Consider the following 15,742-nt stretch of genomic DNA (forward strand, 5'->3'; position numbering starts at 1 on the left):
GAAAAGCAAACCTCTAACTACAGCACTCCCTCTGTTTGCTGAGCACTTACTTATATATCAGGCAGGATCTTGACATTTATTACTTCTTGTTCTCACATCTATTTCATACAGTAGATACTGCTGCTACCCTGTTTTAAACACAGACAGTAGAGCCATGAAAAGAGGGAAATACCAAAAAATAATGGGGTTAGAACTAAGTATCCCAGGGGCTGGGAAGGTGGCTCAGTGGTAGAGTGCTTGCCTTGCATGCATGGAACCCTGGGTTTGATTACTCATCACCACATAAGCAGAAAAAGCCAGAAGTGGTGCTGTGGCTCAAGTGGTAGAGCACTAGCCTTGAACTGAAGAGCTGAGGGACAGCGCCCAGGCCCAGAGTTCAGGCCCATGACCGACAAAAAGAAAGAAAGAAAGAAAGAAAAAAAGAAAGAAAGAAAGAAAGAAAGAAAGAAAGAAAGGAAGGAAGGAAGGAAGGAAGGAAGGAAGGAAGGAAGGAAGGAAGGAAGGAAGGAAGGAAAGATTCCAACAGATTTGCCTGGTCTATTATTTTATCCATTCCAGTTGGTATCAGCCAAAGGAGACTGGATCTATGGACTCCTGAGAAGTTTGAAGCAGCTTATATTCTGTGTGAGAGCAACCAAGAAAATGAGTCCAGATACCTTACAGGGCTTGGTTAGTAGTCCTTTCTACCTATCCTTGACCATCCTAGCCCTTCTCCCCTTGGTGCTCATTGGGTTTCTTGACTTTTTTCTTAACCCCATAAGCACTGTGAGACATCACCAGGTCTATAACATTCACAACTGGGTCACCTGTGTCTGGCCCAGCACTTGACTTGTAATAAGTCTTCAATAAATGCTTGATGAACGAAACAATAAATTTCTCAAATACTTCTTGCATCTTTCTTACACTTGAAAATGTTACTTGGCAAAGTACATATCATCTAATTTAGTAATCTACTTCTGTGATTTATCCCAAGGAAATCACCAGACACATGACAAGATATATAAATAAGGAGGCTCACTGCAGGGCTATTTCCAATAGTGAAAACAGATATAATGCATATGCCAGAGCAATGTGCTAAGTTCTCCAAGGCTGCTCTAGCAACCTTACCTCAGGCAATAGGTAAAAAAACAAACATTCTAGCCACAAAACTATCTATATAATCCTGATTGTTTATTCATACATAACAGAAAAATCTAACAGAGTGGTCCCTAAACTGTTGACAGTGGTGATCCTTGGCTACTAACAGGACAGTAATTTAAATTTTTCTGTATATGTTGACATTTTCATTCTTACTAATTTTCTACAAATAGACATGACTACTATAATTGAAAAGGCAATGTTTGAAAGGATTTTTTTTCCAGCTGTGGGGGCTGAACTCTGGGCCTGGGTGCTGTCCCTCAGCTCTTCAGTTCAAGGCTAGTGCCCTACCACTTGAGCCACAGCACCACTTATGGCTTTTTTCTGCTTATGTGGTACTGAGGAATCGAACCCAGGGCCTCAGGCATGCAAGGCAAGCACTCTACCACTGAGCCAACTTCCCAGCCCCCGTTTGTTTTGTTTTTGTTTATGTGTGCTGGTCCTGGGGCTTGCACTTTGGGCCTAGGTGCTCTCCCTGAGCTTTTTTTTGCTCAAGGCTAGCACCCTACCACTTGAGCCAAAACCTTTTTGGTACTTAATTGGAAATAAGAATCTCCCAGGCTTTCTCACCTGAGATGGCTTCAAACTGTGATCTTCAGATCTTAGCCTTTTGAGTAGCTAGGATTATAGGTATGACTCACTTGTGCCCAGCTAGCCAACTTCTTTTTAAACAGGGATTCTAACCTGGCCAATAGGTTCTCTATATAACAAGCAGTGAGAAGAGACATGATTCTGCCTGTTCGTGCAGCTTTGAACATCTGCTGTTTCAGTGGGTGTGCACAGGGATCCCCATGGGGTAGGCAGGGCAGAAACAATCTCCTCATCACCTTGTGATATTGTGCTCAGAATATGAGAAGTGAGTTCTGGCCAAGGTTATTTGATAAGTGAAGCATAGCTTTGCAAACTGCTCAGGCCCTCCTCCCCCTGCCCTTTATTATAGTTCCCACACCCCAATCCTCCTCCATAAATAGTGAAAAACAGGAGCTTTGATGCCAGTGAGACTAAAGAGTAAATTCTCAAGCAGAGAAATCAATTCAGCTTTCAAGAGAGCATGTAATTGAAACTGGAAGCATTTGAATGGGGGCCTAGGCTCCTCCAAGTTGACCTGAGTGGGCTGCTAGGGCAACTGGAGTTTCACCTGATGGGTAGATGTCATCCACTCTTCTTATCTGCCTGAGTTCCCAGCACTAGAAGGAAATTGTTGAAGACAGGCTATAGGCAGGAAAGAACAGGAGGGATTTTTATTTGGATGTTAAAGAGGTAACCAACAATATATTCTTTTAATCCTTTCAGAAAGTACACCATTCAGCATACCATTCCTCCTGTATCCACCCTTCCAGACTCTGGGCTCCTCCCTGGAAGTACAACATTCTCTCTAGCTTCTCTTCAGAGAAGACTTGCATACATACACAAATAAGAAGCAAATTTGAAATCTACTTCCTAAATACTGTCAAATGAGGGTCCCAGGCTTTCATCCTTCCTCTGTTCATCCTTCCTCTCCCCAGGGAGATTTCTGAATGAAAGCTAGTTCTGATGAAGCTGAATGCAAAGCTATACAAAGAATTCCAATTTGATTTTTTAAAGTACTATAAATAAATATGGCAAAGACTTGGGTTGCTGGGAGGGCAAAGTGGGTCAATGGAACTTGTGACATCCCTAGATGCTGAAGGCTATTGCAGCTCTCCCAGGAGAAAGGTGGCTGACTAACTCAGGGAGACAGACTGTAGGCTTTCCCCCAAACCATGCCTTTGTATTACTACTTTGTAGATGGCTGTTTCCAGACCTGGAGCCTCGAAGATGTTGGATTCTATGTCATTCGCTGCTCTTGAGGACTGCACCCCCTGCATCTATGTCATGGGTCATCTGCCATTACTACCTGGAGGTTAGATTTGTATTGAAGTTTCTTTGTATTCCTGGGCCAGAGAGAGGCTTCTGTGGAGGCCTGGGAAGTTGCTGACTAGTGGTCAATTTCCTCTATCCAGAGAACCAGAAGAGGGAAGCTGAGCAACAGAAAGTTACAGACTTTCTTCCAATGGCTCTTCAACTCCTGTTGGATACAAAGCTCTGGTGGGTGGAGGTGGGGTCATTTGTCAATCCTTCCATCCATTCCCCCAAATGCCTGCTGAGTCTTAGGCAGACGTAAGCCCCATATCCTTGGCACAAAGCCACATGCTTTGAGAATCAGGTGAATCAGACGGGGCTGGCAGACAGAGGGCATACCAGGAGGAGGGCACAGCAAGGACCAGGGCTGGTGGGATCGAAACCAGTGGGCAGTCAGGCAGTAGGCTGAGTGCAGAGTAGAAAGCCGGAGCTCCCAGCAGGTGCTTTGAAGGTCATGGGAGGAAAGGGGGCAAAGGATAGGCAGAGTCCCTGAAGGAGGTAGGAAGCAGCAGAGAAGATAAAAGGAGAATGGAAGTCAAGGCCTCAAGACTTGGTTTCTGACGGAAGCCAACCATTGTCTATGGGCTTGTTTGTCCCCAAGGTCATTGGTTGAGGCCATTCCTCCCCACCCCTACTTTGGGATCTGGTTGGTTCCATTTGGGCCAAGGGTTTGGGTTGCCAGTTCTGTACCCCATGTACCCCAGGGCTCCTAGTTCCTTATATCCACAGGACTCCCATGCTCCAGCACCAAGGGGATGTGGTAAAGTAACCAGCTTACCTGGCGTGAGACAACTACAACAGAATCTCTCATCCCCTGGCAAAATGACCTTGAGGAAGTCACTTCACATCCCTGGGCCTCAGTCTCCTGTCAAACAGAACCAATGTAATAATCATTCCACGTCATAGAGTTGGCTGAGGTTTGTATTATAGGAAGGATGTAAAACTTGGTCTATTACTGTGAACCTTGTCTGGCCATCAGGCAAAGCTCCATTCTGGACGCTCCAGTTTGTAGTATAACAAGGACTTCCCATGCTTGTCCCCCAGGACCCGGGTCCAGGTGTCAGTGGTGGCATGTCTCAGGAACAACCTTGGGTAGGAAATGCAATGTAGAGAAGCCTTGCCGTGCGCTGCACGGCTGGTCGGCTGGTCTCTCGTACCCCGTGTCCGTACAAGTGCAGGGGGACGCAGGGAGAGTGGTAGGGAGAAGGGGGGTCAGTTTACCTCCTCCTGACCTCTCATTTGGACAATAGGGGATCAGCGGGCCCGCGGGAGGGCGGGCGGGGGGAGGGGAGGGCCGGCCTCTCTCCCTGCTAGGGGGTGGGGGGCGGGTCCCCGGGGAACCGCTCCTCCCGCCCGCAGCCGCTTTAAGAGGCTGCTCCGCGGCAGGGAGCGGGCCCAGAGCCGCAGCCCGATCGAGCGGACCGAGCCCTGCCGGCAGGTACACGACTGCCTGCCGGGGACAGCAGCGGCATGACCGGCCACCACGGCTGGGGCTATGGCCAGGACGACGGTAGGCGCAGCCCCCCCCTCCCCGCTGGCTCTCACCCAGCTGGACTGGCTCGGATCTGCACTCGGGGGTTGGGTTTCCCGAGCCCACGCTCCAGGACCGACCCGGATCCCTCTCTCCATCCAGATCCCAGAATCCGGCCCACAAGCCGGGTTTCCCCGGTTCGGCTTCCCTTGCGCCCTGCGCAAAGTCCGCGCTGCGCCCCGGCGGGCCCGGCCGCCCGCGCCCCGTCAGTGATGGAGCCGGCTGAGCGCGTCCCACCGCCGCCTCCGCGCAGCCCGGCCCCGCCGCGCTCGCCCAGATCCGGCCCCGCACTCGTTCCGCACCCGCTCGCCCCGGCGTGCGCCGCGCGCCGCGCGGGGAGGTGGCCCGGGGAGGCGGCGGGGGGCGGCCGCGGCGGAGCGCGGTGCGCCGGGGGTCTGTGCCGGGATCGCGCGCGCGGCGGGCGGGCGGGAACCTCCTGGGAGCTGAGCTCCGCGTGGGCAAGGGCGCAGTGTCCCCAGGAGAGAGTTTCCCTGCCCAAGTGTCCGAGCTGCGGTGCCCGGCTGGTACGTGAGCAAAGGGGGCACTTGGGGACGCACGCCTGTCTAGGCGACTATGTACCCAAGCGGGATGTTGGAGCACGTACTGTGTAGGAGCAGCAGCTCCTTGGTCTGATGGGGAAGATAGATCTTCCATCCTGCCTCAGTTTCCTTAGCATGCAGTGAAAGGAAGAAGAGACAGAAAGTGTGCTAGCCGGTTTGAGTGTGGGTCTGGGACAGGTCAGTTCCCTTTCAGGATATTTCTTAAACCCAGCAGGAATGGGGATAGGAGAAGGGCTTTTCTATTTCTCTGTGATGCACGTTGAACACCCGAGATTCAGACGAGGCAGGAGGGGGTGGGAAGAGGAGCAAGTACTTAGGTACCAGGTACTTCCTGCCCCACTTCTCCTGGAGAGATTGTCACTTTATGAGAGTGGTGGGAGTCCTGGGTTACAGTCTGGGGCCCAGGAAGTTACAGTGGGCCAGAGGTAGTTGGGAAGTACTGCGCGAGTGCATGGCTCCCTCTGGAACCCCAAAGACAAATACGCATATTTTGTAAGGGAATCCCTAGATCTGGCCATGTGGGAGCTGGACTGACAGTCAGATAAAGGCCAGCAGAGATGGAGAGGGAGAAAAGAAGGGCCAGACTGACAGAGCCCAGGGAATATCATTCTCTCCCTGGCAGGACTGAAGGTAGCTTTTGGATGCTTTCTCCTCCCCACCCCGGCCAAGGCTGCCCTCAGCTTCTAGCCATTCCTGTTGGTCCTGTCCACCAGCTTTGAGCCTCCAGCATCCTGAAGGGTATGCCCTATGGCCCTATTACCCTCAAGCGGCTGTGTCTCATCCAGTCAGCCCTGGGCCGGTCCAGTCTAGGGGCAATACGGGAGGGAAAGACAGAGGACAGAGGTGCCAGCATGAGGCAGAACTCACAGGACTTCAAAAATAACCCAAAGGGGCTGGGCCACGATTCTGAGTCATCCATTGGGGACATGGCTCTGTCTCTGTCGGCACCTGCTGCTGTTTTCTCGGGAAAACTTAAGAAGCCAAAAAGGGGGAGAAGCACCAGCCGGCAGTAGCTCTAAAAATAGGCTGCATCTCAGGATGTTCCCCAGGGAGATGCTGAGCCTTTACACTGCAGATGGAGCCTCTGGGAGGCAGGTGGTGGGCGCCCGTGGGTGTGTGTGCAGGTGTGTGTGTGTATGGGGGTGTATGCATGGGCATGTGTTCTGCCGTGATCCCTTCGTGCAAACTTGGGGTTCCAATAGGAGATGTTTATGTGAGAGAATGTGTATGTGTGGGTCAGATATAGTTAGCAGGGCTGTGTGTGTGTAGACACATGCATATTTAGGACTTGGTGAGTGCAGGTCAGTGTACATATGAACATGTTCAGTATTGGGACTTGAACTCAGGACCAGGTGCTTTGCTTAGCTTTCCTCACTCAAGGCTAGCACTCTACTATCTGACCCACAGTTCTATTTCCTGATTTTTACTAATTAATTGGAGATGAGAGTACCATGGAATTTCCTGCCTGAGCTGTGTTCTAAACTATCTATCCTAAAATCTCACCTCCTGAGTACCTACGATTATAGACGTGAGCCATTGGTACTTGGCTCTTGCTTTGTGTTTATACCAGTGCATGTGTATGCATGTGTACATATTTGTGAGTAGCTTCAGTTCCCTTATCTGTGACATGGGCATCAAACTACTTTCCATTTTACAAGATGTCTATGAGGGGCAAATAAGTATGTGTTATAGAGCCAAAGCTAGGTTGATAGGAATTTTTGTTGTTATCACAGATCTCTAGTTTTTCCTAAGTTGCTCAAGGTACAGAAAGAGGTTAAATTCCTGTCAGGGTCATATAAGAGATTTTAGATGCCCATAGGCTTCCTTGAATGTGTGCTGGGAAGGGGGGTGGGTGGGAGGGTATGTGGGGAGAGGAAACTCACTATCCAGAACAGCCTTTGAGCCTATAGTTGTGTTACATGCCCTTCCATGCAATTCCTCTCTGGGCTTCCTATCAGCACTAGGAGATGAGTTTTACTGAAGTCATTTCCCACACACAGCATTTTCCACATCCCAATATTGCTAGGATTAGAACTTAGTGTGACTCCTTGGGCATGTGATCATGCCCAAGGGGATAGCCTGAGTCCTTGTCTCCTCTCTACTTGCAGGCCCCTCACATTGGCACAAACTGTACCCCATTGCCCAGGGAGACCGCCAATCCCCCATCAATATCATATCTAGCCAGGCTGTGTACTCGCCCAACCTGCAGCCACTGGAACTTTCCTACGAGGCCTGCACGTCCCTCAGCATTTCCAACAATGGCCATTCTGTCCAGGTAGACTTCAATGACTGTGACGACAGAACGGGTAAGTGACTGCTGCCAAAGCCTGGCCCTGCTCCCCATCACCCAGGGTCCTTACCCTATATTGGGTGGGCTCAGGAACTCAGATTTGCTCCACTTCTCACCAGCTACCAAGCCTGAGGCCTAACCTTGAGTCTCCTTGTATATAATATGAAAGGAATAAGGTTGACTTTCTACAGTCAGAGAGAGACAATAAAAAATGAAGTGTTACCAAAGGCAAATCCTCCAGATATGCTAATTCCCTTCCTGCCCTTCAAATGGCCTTTGTTTTTCCTCCCTGCTCATCGTGGCTGGCTGATGGCATAGGAAAAGCTCTCTTGCTCTTGGTGTCTGTTCTGGTTCTACAAGGAGAAAAGAGGGCTGAGACTTCTGTGTGAGACTCTCACATGGTGTATTTGGTCTTCTCAAAAACCCACCTCTCAGATGGGCTAATGGAGGTTCTATGGGCTAGGGAAGGCCGTGGACTAGCTTAAATATCTCCCTCATCTTGACCACTAGGTCTCTACTATCTTGGGCCACAGAGGGTCCATGGGAACTCATGCAATCTCCTTCCAAAGCCTCTTTAGAACTGGAGTTAGTGTTAAGAACTCTCATGATAAAATTTTTTTTTTTTTGCCAGTCCTGGGGCTTGAACTCAAGGCCTAGACACTGTCCTTGAGCTTCTTCTTGTTCAAGGCTAGTGCTCTACCACTTGAGCCATAGTGTCACTTCTGGCTTTTTCTGTTAATGTGGTACTGAGGAATCGAACCCAGGGCTTCATGCATGCTAGGCAAGCACTCTACCACTGAGCCACCTTCCCAGCCTCTCATGATAAATTCTTAAGCATAAGCCTTGGGAGTGCTTTTTAGTGAAGGAATTTTGTCCATACAGCAGGCTGTGGGGGTGTGGAATGGGGTGAGAAGAAAAAGTGCTAGTGTTTCTTATGTAAGGAAGTGTCCGGTTCTTTGCTCTCCACTGCCCCCTCTACATACACAATAAAAAATACTCAGGAGTACCTAACTGTGAAATAGAAAAACCCTAATGTAGAGATGAGGAGCAAAGAAAGCTAGACTTTTAGTAAGGAGAGTGGTCTTAGTTGCTTAGATGCCTGGTAGACTAGGATAAAAGGGAAAGAACAATTATTCTTTCTGCAAAAGAGAGGACATCTAGCAGGTCCTCTCAAAAGACATACAAAACATTTCCTGTACTAGATGCTGGTGGTTCATGCCTCTAAACCTAGCTACACAGGAAGCTGAGATCTGAGGAGCTCAGTCCAGAGCTAGCTCCGGCCTGAAAATTTGTGAAACTCCTATTTCCAATTAAAAAAGCCAGAAGGAAGTCTGTGACTCGATCAGTCTGGGAGCCAGTAGAAAGAGGAAAATGAATGTGGTTCTGCATAGTTGCTCTGGAAGTCAGACGGCCTGCAGATCACCAAACACATAGTGAATTCACAGTGAATGGTTGTGCATACCTGTAATCCCAGCTACTTGGGAGCCTGCAGAAGGAGGACCACCAGTTTAAGGTAAAGTTAGTGAGGCCCCGTCAGACCAAAGGGCTGAAGACAGTTCAAGCAGTTGCCTAACTTATATGAGGACCTGGGTTTGATTCCTCCCAAATTAAACAACATAACCCCACAGGGACTAGCAGGGCACTCTGTGGTCAGAGGGAAGGAGGAGACAAGCCTAAGGGGTCAGAGGGTATTTCCCCTCTGAAACACCAACCACCATGTGGGTTCCTAGAAGAGACAAACTCAGAGAAGTGGATCAGGATGTTCCCTTCCCCAGGGTGGGGCAGCTTGACTAGGGTCCTACCTACAGTCATAGGCCCAGACAGGGCCCTCTTTGTGGCCCAGACAGGCCCTGCTTCTTACATAAGGAAAGACAACAAAAAGCGATCTCCACACTGTGTTGTCCTCCTCCTCCTTGAGGCCTGTAGGGTGCAAGGCTCTGCCTTGGTCAGCCACTATGGAGGGCCCAGTGGAGCTCTGACCTGGGGCCGTCACTTGATCCAAAGGCTCACATTCAGCCCTGACTGGGCCACTCCAGTGCAAGATCTCTTTCAGCTGGAAATTCTATCAGTCCCCAGAAGCCTTGTGTGTGACCCCAGCTCACCAGGCTATCGAGGTGAGAAACTCACAAAGCTAACACAAGTGGGACCCTCCAAAGAAGCTATTTGTGTAAGAGTTGGCCCCAAATTCACTTGGGCCTGGCTGGCAGAAAAGATAGGGACTCTCAAGAGCTCACCTGCTCTGGGACATTCGTGTTTTAGGGAGACAGGGTGGTCTGAAGATTAGGAACTAAGTCTCTGTCTATAGGAGATACCAGTTCATAATGTAGCTCAGTGCCTTGCTGTGTGGCTGTGAGCAAATGCTTTTCCCTCTCAGTGCCTGTTTCTTCCTTTATAAAATAGGGATTAATAACAGATTCTGTCTCTTGTGGACTGCTGGGTGGACTATACAAAGTCATCCTTCCACCCTCAGCCTGCTCAGGGTTCTAGCTGTGGGAGGTAGCCTGTTGTTATTGGTACCAGGGCTTCTGCAGGGAATTGGGCAGGAGGAGGAGGATGGCCCAATGGAGAGCTGTACTTCATCAGTCCCAGAAGCCTCTGCCACCTGCAGGCTGGGAGACTTTCTACACTGTCCCAGACGGTGGACTGTGGAAGCTGGTGGGACTGTCAACCCACTGAATTTTCCACATGAAAAATGTAGTTCCTTCCTGGGCTGCTGCCCAGGTCCTGGCACTGCCATCTGACAGGCTTTGCATCCTTCCACACATCCCTTTTGCCCACAGCAGTGTCTGGGGGCCCCCTGAAGGGGCCCTACCGGCTCAAGCAGTTTCATTTCCACTGGGGCAAGAGACGCGATGTGGGCTCGGAGCACACGGTGGATGGCAAGTCATTTCCAAGCGAGGTAAGGAACCCTCCCCGCATCCCTCTGCTGCCTGGGGAAGGAGTGCAGACCTGTGGGCAGAGGCTCCAGGTCATCCAGGGAGGGGCTTGGAAGAGCATGAGGAGGCCAGGGGGCCTTCACTCTGTCCTGGACTGTGCATCCAGGAGTTTCTGGAAGGGCCTATTCCGTTCCCTCTCACATACCCTGCTTGGCAACCCTTCAGGAGCTGAGTCTGCAGTCAAGGCCTGGCCTTGCCTGGCCTCCTGTTCCTTTTCCCTCTTTCTTTACTAAGCTGCACGTGACGCATCCTTTGCCCACATCTGGCTTCTTCATGTCTTCAAGGTTTCACCTATGCTGTTCCCTTTGCCTGGAATGCCTTTCCCCAGGCATCTGCTTACTCTTGGGACTCAGCTGCAGGTTCCCCCTCCCACCTTCTCCTACTGGAGAGCCATCAGTGTCACAGTTAGTTCACTGCAGAGCAGAGCCAGAGCCAGATTCCTCTGTGGGTTCCTAGAGGCTCTAAAGTAGAGTTGGACCCAGATCAGGACATGCTACCTGTGGCTATCAAGGGGGGCTCCCTTAGGTCCCCCCCCCAGGATCTTGAGTCCGGGCCTGCCCCATTCTTGACCTCCCAGCTACATCTGGTTCACTGGAATGCCAAGAAATACAGCACCTTTGGTGAGGCGGCCTCGGCCCCCGATGGCCTGGCTGTGGTCGGGGTCTTCCTAGAGGTGAGTGGTGGGTATCCCTGGGGCCCAGAAGGACAAGGGAGGTCTGGAAAAGCCCTTGTTCAAGATGCAGGGTGCTGGGCTCACACTAGCATCTCCCTGACAGACAGGGGATGAACACCCCAGCATGAACCGTCTAACAGATGCACTCTACATGGTTCGGTTTAAGGTAAGTCCAAGGGTCCCTGCATCTCCCCACCTCCCCGATCTCCAATCCAGAGCAGCTCAGTGGGAAAGGAGGAAGAGGATAGCTCACAGAATGAGCTCATTCACTTCTCCGAGTTGGTAATAACCCTAGTTGATACCCACAGTGAACATCAGCCCTGCAGGGCCATGCCATAGTCCCTCAGGTACCCAGCATGCAACAGGGCAGAGCATGGATAGGATTCACCACATACATTGGTCCACCGAGCAGTGAGAAAGGCAGTCAAAGAGAAGAGAACACACACGGTGACCAGAGTACCCTCTGCACCACAGCTTTACATATTAACACACAGTTGCAGAGGGCTCAGCCTAGGCTAAGAAGGTATGGCACCTGGGGTCATGTCATTTGCCTATAAATTTGCATCAGTGAACCAAGAAGAAACTTAAATCCCATTGGTGATCATGGGTGCTTGACTGGTCCTAGCAGGAAGTCTGTGCTGATATTTGTGTCCACATCCTGTCCAGGGCACCAAAGCGCAGTTCAGCTGCTTCAACCCGAAGAGTCTCCTGCCTGTCAGCCGGCAGTATTGGACCTACCCAGGCTCCCTGACCACACCCCCTCTCAGTGAGAGTGTCACCTGGATTGTGCTCCGAGAGCCCATCAGCATCTCTGAGAAGCAGGTGAGTCTACCCCAAGTGGAGGGTCCAGTGAGTTAGCAACCCACAGTCTGGGCCCCCCATCAAGGCTCCCATCTTTAGCACACCCCCTACCATATTAGAGATTAAACTCAGGGCCTTCTGCTAATCAGATGCTCTTATCACTTGAGCTATGGCCCAGACCTTTTGTTTTTCATTTGCTTTTTGGCTAGGATCTCTGACTATTATCTAGGCAGGCCTCAGACTGAGATCTTCCTATTTCAGATTCTTGCATAGCTAGAATTACAGGCATGTACCATCACCTCTGGCTACATTTTTTCTTTCTTTTTATTGGCAGTCCTAAGGCTTGACCTCAAAGCCATGAGCTTCTTTTGCTCCAGGCTAGCATTCTACCACTTGAGCCACAGCGCCACTTCTGGCCTTTTTCTATTTATGTGGCACTGAGGAATCGAACCCAGGGCTTCATGTATGCTAGGCAAGTACTCTACCACTAAGCCACATTCCCAGTCTTTGGCTACATTTTAATCCTTGGTTAGAGTCAGCTTGGGTTTTAGTCATGTGGGCAATGAGGGCCCAGACACAGGAGGGAAGGGAACAGCCTGGATCCTGGGATCAACCCCTCCCATATTGCCCTCAGAATGCTTCCTTTGCCTAAATACTTTAACTACACTACACAGGGCTGGAACTAGAACCAGGTGAAGCAGCTCCAGGTTCACAGACCCTTTAGGGAAGGAGTAATTGACTAAAATCTGGGTCTCAAGAAGAGAAAAAGTGGGAGTAATGAGGCCCAGGGACAGGTAGAAAGAAGGGTAGAACTGGCTGGACAGGGGTTTACCAGATGATAAATCTGGCTTCCTAGAGATCCAGTGCAGTGTCTTCCCTGAGCATCTTTTCTGTCTTCTCAAGATGGAGAAGTTCCGGAGCTTGCTTTTCACCTCAGAGGATGATGAGAGGATCCACATGGTGAACAACTTCCGGCCACCACAGCCACTGAAGGGCCGTGTGGTCAAAGCCTCCTTCCGGGCCTGACCTGCTCACCTGCCCAGCTGGCCACAAGGGCGCCATCTTCCCAAGGGCTTCCATGTCAGCAGACACCAAACCATCTGAGGCTCTCTGCCTGGGGGGGTCCTGTGCTCCCCCCCCTCTTCAGCTGCCCACCCTCAAGGGTTCTTGTTGGGATCCGCAGTGGGGAGGTACTGTTCAGCTGCCCTGGGTGGGGGGAAAGCAGAAGAATTGGAGCCACACAGGGTCCAAGCTTGGGGCTGCTGCTGCTCTCCAAGACCCAAAGCCACCTGGGAACCATTTCTTGTCTTCCCCCACTGGCAGTGGCAGCGGCCCCACCCTGAGCTCACACTGTGATGGATGAGACCGAGCTCCTGGGATAGGCAGCTGGCACTGCCAGAGAGACTCAAGCAATAATCCAAGGCAGGCTGAGCTGCCTCTCGGCATTACCTCCTCCTCAGGCCTCTGCCACCTCACTGCCAGGCCACTCAAATAGCCCCTGGCTGCTGCAGGTGACATGGCCTTCTCCCTCCAGCCACATGCTGCCAGGGGCAGGTCCTGGCTGCAGCTTATATACTATCTCCCTGAATCCCAACCCAGCCACCAAAGCCATCTACATGACAATCCATCCATGTGTTAATAAATAAATTCATTTATCCATGCAACAAATACCAGCTGAGTGTCTATGCTTTGTCTAGTACTGTTCTGGGGTTCGAGGTGGGGGGCTGCTGTTGCTGGCAGTTGGTCCAGAACACTTGGTAGGAGCTGAGGACTGGAGGGGGAGGGGGAGATGAAGTCATAGGCTAAGGGAGCATTCTTCTCTTTGGGAGAAGAATGAAATTCCAGCTAGTATTCCAAGACCAGAACAACAGAGGGAAAGGCAGATATGAAGCTCGGAGGTAAAAACTTGGTGTGATTGTGAGGCTGATCAATGGGCCCAAAGCCCTGGAATAGGGCCTGGGACTATCTCCTGTGCTCATGGTGAGCCATGGTAGGCAAGAGCAGGGCTAAGTTGGTAGATGGGTAAGATCCTTGGTGGCTGGTGGCTAGGAAGGCAAGGGCAGAGGGGTGGGGGAAGCAAGGAGTAGGGGAGAGAGGTTTGGAGATGCAGCTAAGAGAAAGATAGAGAATATCTAGGTGTGTCCTTGGGCCTCATGGGCTGGGAACCTTAAGAGGAACTAACCACACTGGACCTAGCATTTCCCAGTCCCAGAAGGAAACTTTAATCTAGTCCCACATTCTGTAACTTATACAACCTTGAGAGTGAGTGCCTCCTTAAACTTTCATCCAAGTACCTGGCTGGCCTCTTCCCTAGTCAAGCTACCTATTGGGTTTCAAAACCCGGATGGGACAGGGACAGGAGGCAGTGAGAAGGACAAGGAAGGAGGAGAGGGGCAGCAATGTGCAAGTTTTGTGGTGGCAGGGATGGACATCTGGGGGGGGGCCAGGGGCAGACGGGCAGAAGTGTGTCTGAACACCCTTGGGAAGGAGGCTGATGTCAGGGCTGGCAGGGCTGATGAGACGTGAAACCCACTTATTAGGGCTGTAACTCCTGTCATCCTGTCACTGTCACTATGCCAGCAGGGTACTCCCAAGGGTTTCTCTAGGCCTTAGGCCTCTAGCTTTGCCCTTCTGGATGGTAGAGGGGTGAGATGTGCTATGTTGATTTTTACCCCTGTCACTCCCATGCTCCAGGCAAACCAGTGGGAGTGGGAGGTGGGAGGGGGCAGGAGAGCAAAGACCCCTCAGCAAAGGCTGCTCCGACAAAGATGACACAGAGCCAAGTACAACTTTGCCTGTGATTTCACAGCTCCCTTCTCCCTCCAGGCTTCTGGAACATGCAAAGGGAGTGGCAGGTTTCTGGAGGACAGACTGGTGGGGGAGGGAGGCCAGAAGAAATGCTAGTATTGTAAACTTCCAAAGGCCAGCAAAGGGCCTAGGGCAGATGTTCAGATGTCCCTGTGATCCAAGAACTGTCATTACTCCCATTTTACAGATTGGGAGAAGGAGGCACAGATTGGTTATGGAGGTGAAGAGCAGGAATTGAACCAAATCAGCTTGACTGCTCTCCTGCTCTCTAACTAGAACATCTGGCCCCTTAGGGGGAGAGAGGGCATTGATGGTGGCCACCTAGGGGTGGGTGCTTCTGGGTATGCCAGGGACTTTACCCAGCCCCTCCTAAAGATGGTGGCACCGCAGACCTGGCACTGAAGAGGACTTGGAAAATGGGAGGTGATTTTATAATTATCCTGAGATGGCCAAAGAAGTCTCACTCCCTAAGTCCTTTCCTTTAATTCACTTCTTAAATTTGAAACTATTTTAAAACCCAAAGTGACCTCCTTATGTTCTAATCACAGCCCAAGATTTGACCCTATTCTACCCAAAGGGGTTGTCCCTGCTGGATCCCAAATAGCTCCAGCAAGCCTGGCCTCTAGGAACCAGGATTGAAGGACCTTGTGCCCAGTATGTGTTTGCTCGTCCCCAAGATGCTCTTTCCTGTGCATTTGGTGGTGGCCCTGGGCCAGAGGCACAGGCATAGAACCCCCTGAAAGCCAGGTTGGTGACAAAAGCAAAGGTCCCTAAGGAGCTCCTACTCAGAGGACTGCTCTCACCGCTGTGATTTGACAGCCTGAAGGCTTCTTCCCATGGACACTCACTCCCTGGGTGCTTATGGAGGAAGCTGCTGCAGAGTCTCTGCCTTGGGAGACCACAGCTGATTGCCATGTTACAGCTGTCGTCGGGGAGGGAGGTGAGACAAAAATACTTTTCTGAACGTGTCCATCACTTTTGGGCTCTTTTCTGTCAGATAGCGAAGATACACATTGCAGGACATGTTACTCAAGACTTCTGAAGTGTATTTCTTCCTCTGAAAAATGGAAATGAATTCCACCTATGGTTTAAACTTTTCCAATAACTATAAAAAAAAATGAAAAA

The 15,742-nt window shown here is 50.9% G+C and overlaps 1 protein-coding gene and 1 long non-coding RNA gene across 2 annotated transcripts; one reads left to right on the plus strand and one right to left on the minus strand.

The window, feature by feature from the left end:
• Window positions 1–3,355: 3,355 nt before the first annotated feature.
• On the minus strand, window positions 3,356–4,687 carry LOC138806964 (uncharacterized). Its single transcript, XR_011366012.1, has 4 exons — window positions 4,564–4,687; window positions 3,982–4,105; window positions 3,797–3,883; window positions 3,356–3,507 (listed from the first exon to the last, which is right to left on the minus strand). It is a non-coding gene; the product is annotated as an uncharacterized lncRNA (long non-coding RNA).
• On the plus strand, window positions 4,431–13,477 carry LOC138806961 (carbonic anhydrase 7). The gene is made up of 7 exons (XM_069992465.1): window positions 4,431–4,528; window positions 7,218–7,415; window positions 10,180–10,298; window positions 10,913–11,008; window positions 11,112–11,174; window positions 11,675–11,830; window positions 12,713–13,477. The coding sequence occupies exons 1-7, from the start codon at window positions 4,489–4,491 to the stop codon at window positions 12,833–12,835; spliced, it is 795 nt and encodes a 264-aa protein (XP_069848566.1). The 5' UTR covers window positions 4,431–4,488; the 3' UTR covers window positions 12,836–13,477.
• Window positions 13,478–15,742: the final 2,265 nt, after the last annotated feature.

This window comes from Dipodomys merriami, unplaced genomic scaffold, assembly GCF_024711535.1.
Source record: "Dipodomys merriami isolate MVZ:Mamm:240054 unplaced genomic scaffold, mDipMer1.0.p SCAF_41, whole genome shotgun sequence".
Lineage (NCBI taxonomy): Eukaryota > Metazoa > Chordata > Mammalia > Rodentia > Heteromyidae > Dipodomys > Dipodomys merriami.

What these genes read in the sequence shown, in the direction of transcription:
- LOC138806961 (XM_069992465.1), top strand. Translation starts at nt 4,489, where the DNA reads ATGACCGGCCACCACGGCTGGGGCTATGGCCAGGACGACG. An exon ending in GCAAGTCATTTCCAAGCGAG is followed by an intron (nt 10,299 to 10,912) that starts GTAAGGAACCCT and finishes TTGACCTCCCAG; the next exon opens with CTACATCTGGTTCACTGGAA. An exon ending in TCAGCATCTCTGAGAAGCAG is followed by an intron (nt 11,831 to 12,712) that starts GTGAGTCTACCC and finishes TGTCTTCTCAAG; the next exon opens with ATGGAGAAGTTCCGGAGCTT.